Below are 6,000 nucleotides of genomic sequence, written 5' to 3'. Positions count from 1 at the left end.
GCCTGTATTGTATTTGCGTGTGTATACATGTAGTCCTGAAACTGAAAATTTCTGAAGTTAGCTGACATTTGAAATTTCACTTTTGGCTTGCCTTCTTATGCTTCTCTTTCCATACTGGGACTGTTTGTGGAAAAGAGATAAAAAGTGTACGTGTTAAACTGCAAAGAACTGTTAACTAAAGGGGATGGTAAGATACCATGGTTATGGATGTCCTTCTATTGAATCTGGCAGAAGCAAGGATGAGAAAGCAGTAGCTATGAAGGGAATCTGGAAGTGCACAGTGATCTAGAAGTGACTGTAAATAGGAAGATTATCAGAAAAAAAAATCGTTTGTGTATGTCTAAGAGATCCTGCTCTAAGTCTGCATCTGGTATGGGTTTGATAACACTACAGAGGGTTATCTCTGTTAGTCCATCTCAGGTTTTTAGGTAGGGGAGTGTCTGATTATATAGTCTGTGATATCAGACAAAGATGTTGTATAAGGGATTTTTTTTTTTTTGGTCTTTTTAAAAAAGTTTTTGTAACATTAAGGGAGTAACTTGTGAGAACTCTTCGTGATGCCTAAAACACAAATAAATAGCTCTCTCTTCCCTCTGTCCTTTCCTTTAGGATCCCGTCTCCGCCAGGAGGACTTTCCACCGCGGATTGTTGAGCATCCTTCAGATGTGATAGTGTCTAAAGGAGAGCCAACTACTCTGAACTGCAAAGCAGAGGGAAGGCCGACCCCCACCATCGAGTGGTACAAGGATGGTGAGCGGGTGGAGACGGACAAGGATGACCCGCGCTCCCACCGGATGCTGCTGCCCAGCGGATCTTTATTTTTCTTACGCATCGTGCACGGGCGCAGGAGTAAACCTGACGAGGGAAGCTACGTTTGCGTAGCAAGGAACTACCTTGGAGAAGCTGTGAGTCGCAATGCATCTCTGGAAGTGGCATGTGAGTAGTTTTATTTGTTTAGTATTCTGTAAAACTTTGTCGTGGCTTTTATGCTGTCACCCAGCGCTTGAGCGCAGCCAGCATCCTGGGAGATAACAAATGGGGATAAGTACTGCATTTTGTCATTAGCTGCTGCTCTTAGGCAAGGCATTTTCACATGTGTTTGTTCAGTAGCAATGACTGTACAGAGTAAGTGATTTATACGGAAATGAGGTTCTAGCCAGAGTATAATCATGATTGGCACAAACATGGACAAAGGATAATCTTCCTCTGAAGAATAATTTAATTTTTAAATGATGTCTAGAGCTGGTTATGCTGGAACTAATGTGGAAAAATACCTATCATTTAATCTAAGGTGCACTGTCTGTTTCTCTTTATCTCATCATCTGTTACCTCAACAGAAGCAGACAGCATCTTGGTGACTCATGTTCTGTACTGCTGGAAACCTCAATATATGCTCCTCGATCATAAATTTGACCCAGGCCTCATTCATTATGTGAATGGCAAGTGAAATTGTTGGCCATTTCTCATATCATCCAGAACCGTCTTGGTCTTTATCGATTTTCTTTGTCTTAACAGAGAAGTCAACAGGGCTCTTTCAGCCCACCTGGCATGAGTAGTCTGTTTCCTGTAGAGTTAGCAGATACATTCATTATATTCACAGCAAACAATCTCATCAGACATAAAATATAATCACTGGCACGTGTTTTATTTGCTGCTTAGTTATATGGGTTGAATCAACACTGATCTTTTTATTCAGAATGTGCATCTTTGCATATAATTGTATTTTAATAGATTTATGAATGCTCTCTTCTTGTTCTTCTTGAGATTTTCACCCACAGTTCTTCATCTGACAGTAGTTTCCTTAAAATGTGTTTGAAGTAGGGCTTTAGAACAAATTTATATTGCTTAGTTGATAAAGAATGGATTTGAGTCCACAGTAGATGATGACATGTTTAAAGGGGGGAAGAACAGAAGAGAAATCTTTGTTCCTAAGGCAGTCTTCAGACTTTCATAGTTAACATGGCGTGAACTTGAGGCTTCTGTTTTCTCAGAAATTGCAGAAAATGCCATTTTCTTACAACATTTAAATGGCGGAATAAGCACTTACAGACTCATTCACTGCAATTAGCCTGTTGTAACCTAGATTCAAAACTGTGTTGTAGAAAAAAATGAAAACAGTTTTGGCATGCTATCAAAGCAGAAGTAAATGTGCCAGTGAATGCATTACAGAAAGTTTTTCAGTTTTGGCTGGTATTTGGGAGTTGAGGAGAAACCAGTTTAAGGAAGGCTGAAATCTGGGTGAGTATTACTAGATTATTTGTTTCTGTGTACGGGTTTTAACTGTTAAGAAATCCTAAGAGAGACTGGAACACTTGAAATCTTTGTTCTGTTGAGATTCAGGATCTCCTGTTGAAGTTCAAAGATTGTTCCAGTTGTACCTTCGGTCATCAAATTTAAGAGACTGATTACTTTGAAACTTAACTGACAAGATATAGAGCACATTTTTCAATGATCCCTACTTCACTGACTACTGAGAGACTCTTGTTACACCATCTCCAGTCTCTGGAGTTTGTTTAACCACTGTAGCTGGTGGCAGGTGTCTTGTATGGGAGATAGTAGAAAAACTTAAAAATAATAAAGCTGTTCTCCTTTGTCGTGTGTTTTAGAGCAGGAGGAACACATCCAGATTTTCAGGAAAAACTGAGATCTGAGACCATGGCCAAAGCTTTTGTGATAACACTGTGCTTTTACTGTTTTCATAGCTTTGAAATTTCACTGCCTGAATCCCCCAATTAAAGGGTTTAGTACTTTAGTTTAGTAGTCCACTTCACTTAAACAGAGTGAAGTGAAACACTTCAGTCTTTCCTTGAGCAGTACCATGGCTGGGATTACAGAAAGGTCTTCATAAAAGAAGAAAAAATGTAAATAATGAATACATTGCTTGCTTACTTAATTTTAGAGGTGGTGCTGTGATTTTCAAAAGCACATGGCAGTGCTTGGTGTGTATCAAAGACATCCTTTGGAAGATTATGGCAAAACTACAGGCTTTGCTTGGGCTTGAGATTAATTATTGATCGTAAATCAGGTTTTCAGGTGACTTTCAGGGAGCAGTTGGAGTGTCTTGCTTGTTTTTCTACTGTCAGCATTTCTGGGCTGAAGAAAAGGTGCAGGTCTGTAGCAGCCTGTTTGCACACTTGGGTGATGAGTTGCTGGTGACAGGCTGTTGTCAGCAGTGAGTGCACATTCACCTGTCCTCAACTCCTTCTGGAAAACTTGAGTTGCCTGGATGCTGGAGCCCTGTCCGTGGGGCTACACTTCTGACTTGTGCTCTCTGTCGTGGTGTTGAAAACTCTTCTTCCCACACCAAGCCAGGCTGTTTTCATCACCAGAAAAAAAAGGACAGTTTACCTTTGCTGACAACCGGGCTCTCTGGATTGTTATCTGACTGTAAGTGGCCTCAAAGAGAGCCATGAGGGGCAAACTGCTGGTTTCCACAGGTTTAAAATGCTTGAGCGTGCTGTTTTAGAGTAAGAAACAGTAATGTTTATTTACTTAGCTGTTGCTAATAATGTGATCCTTCAGCTTTTGAGTGATTTATGAAGAAATATTTATTGGGTTTGTACATATGTTAGATGTGTTTGTACTTACACATTAATGCGATAAACAGTGTTAATTATGATTAATTTCTCTTTTATTTCCTTTTATTTTTTACCGCCTCCATGGGCACATACCACAAAAGCAGTGGGATTGGAAGTCTTCTGATGTATCCATTTTTGTTTTTAAAGACAGAAGTTGAATTCATCTGGGACACAGAGTGGTTCAAACTATCCTGAACACAGGTGTTTCATTTTTTTTTTTTGGTGGTTTTTTTTTTTTTTTTTTGTTGTTGTTGTTGGTTTTTTTTTGGTTTTTTTTTTTTTTTCCAAGTTCCTAAAATCCCTAAGCTCTTTTTGGTTGAGTACCAATTTGCATCTTTCCCAATTATGATGGATTTAGGCACCAGCCCATCTAAAGTACATAAGGTGTGCTTCTAAATCCATGCATCTTCAGAGCACATGCATATAGTCCAGGGCAGGTATTTCTGTATTGATGTATAATTTGTCACAAAAATTTGTCCATGCCAATAAAACTGTGAGGAACTGTGGTTTGGGGAGTTACTTAAAAATCATCATTAATATACTGAATGTACTTTTAGAATATTTTTGCCTTTAATTTAGAATATCTTCATTTGGGAAGACATTTAAGAAGAAATAGTTGGAATTTAGAAGGAAAAAATATTATTTGAAGTCACAGATTAGGATTGATATGACTTAATCTATTTAATTGTTTTAATGCATTAATTAATGGTGTGCTTCATGCAGATTAATTCTTTGGTAGGAGCTTCCTCTGAAGGAAAAAATGTAATGCTCAGGCTACCAGTCAAACAAGTCTTCTAAATTGTACGTGGCAAATTTTCATGTAGTGTTTTCGTTTTATGGTTAAACCATTAAATATAGATTACCTGGTCTTAAAACTCTATGAAGAATTGCATTCAGAAGAGTCAAACTTCTTTTTTATTTTGTCCACTAGAATTTTTTAATTGAAATTGAACAAGGGTTGGAGTTACTAGCTGTATGTTGATGTTCAGATTTTCTTGGGAGAATTTAGAAAGGGAAGTAGGCTGGAAGTAGTTTGATCTTTCACCGAACTGCTCTCGTATTCTAACACCAGAAGTCCTGAAACAAAAGCACGCTTTCTCCGCAGTGCACCCGTTGAGGCGATCGAAGCTTCGAGGTGGAGTTTTCCATCAGGAATATCAGGAAGCGCATTTGCAGTAGTGAGGGTAGCTAGGATTTCTGCTGGGAGCACTGGGGCCCCAGTGTGAGCAGGGGAAGGAGCGCGGGGGTCCCCACGCTGGCCAGGGCTGCCTCTGATCCATCCGGAGTCAGCGGCAGCCCCCAGGGAGAGCAGCTGTAGCTCCAGGTGTTAAATATGTGACAGCAGCTTGATCTATTGACCACTGTTACAGGGGGCTTTGGCCTAAATGAAAATTCATGAAAAATTGATGAAGTCCCCAGATTATTTTTTTTCCCTTTTCCTTTTGCAGCGCTGTGCCAATGCAGCGAGGAGAGATTAAATGAGGTGTTGAACGCTTTAGTGGCGAGGAGGTTGTGGTTCAGAGGTCAGGGGGGAGGGGAAATAAGACCCATTTTCTACCTTACTTTCCTTTAAAAGAAAACATGAAGCTTTTCAGATTAGTTGGGATTTGCTGCCATTTTAATATACTAATAATAAAGCTCGGGAATATTCACAAATAGGATTCTTGTCTGCATGGGCTGGCAAAGACTGGGAGCGCTTGGGTCGGTGCAGAAAATAGTGGAAGCCTCAGAGTCATAATTCAATTGGAGAACCAGAAATAGATTGAATTTTGTAATGGCAGTATAAATTTCGGCTTCCATCTTTCTGAGATTCTGCTTGAACTGAAGTCATTTGGAGAAAGAAGAGGTCTTGCATTATTTATATGCCACAGATTGCTTGGGTAGCAGGCTTTGGAACACTCTCTAAACATAGTGATCCTGTTTGTGTTAGAGTCAACACTGAATTATGTTTTTATCTGCAACAAGAGGGGTTACAGTAGTACACTGAGTTTAGTGTGAAGTCATAGTTGTTCTGCAAAGCAAGCCTAAGCCAGATTTTAAACTCTTAAACACAGGAGACAGTAAGTTTACAAATAAACCAGGTATACTGAAATGTTCAGTGAATAAAGGCTGGGAAACATAAAATGTATGCTATGCAATCACTTTTGCATCATAACGGTAATGGCTGTTTGCTGGAGCATGTGCAAAAGGCTGCAATATGTTCATAATAATAGAGCTGATAATTTCCTATGAGATATTCAGAGTGAAAGAGCACACAGTGTATGTGACTGTAAAATGGGTGGATGATTTTTCCTGTCTAGTTTCAGTTTAATGAATGTTGGTAACACATTGTTAATTTTTTTACTCATAATGTTAGAGTGTGATTTGCTTTGAGGGTACTTTTCTATGTGTGGTGCATGTCCTGTTACTTATATTTCCCTTA

The 6,000-nt window shown here is 39.2% G+C and overlaps 1 protein-coding gene across 1 annotated transcript in view; it reads left to right on the top strand.

Moving 5' to 3' along the window:
* The first annotated feature begins 274 nt into the window (after positions 1-274).
* ROBO2 (roundabout guidance receptor 2) overlaps positions 275-6,000 on the top strand; it is a 389,500-nt gene continuing 383,774 nt past the window's right edge. Inside the window, exon 1 of the mRNA XM_062515337.1 lies at positions 275-936. Coding sequence (XP_062371321.1) covers positions 558-936 — 379 coding nt within the window. The 5' untranslated portion in view covers positions 275-557. The remainder of the gene's footprint in view (positions 937-6,000) is intronic.

This window comes from Cinclus cinclus, chromosome 2 (genome assembly GCF_963662255.1).
Source record: "Cinclus cinclus chromosome 2, bCinCin1.1, whole genome shotgun sequence".
In the NCBI taxonomy this organism is placed as follows: Eukaryota; Metazoa; Chordata; class Aves; order Passeriformes; family Cinclidae; genus Cinclus; species Cinclus cinclus.
This window is presented reverse-complemented; position numbering and strand designations above follow the sequence as displayed.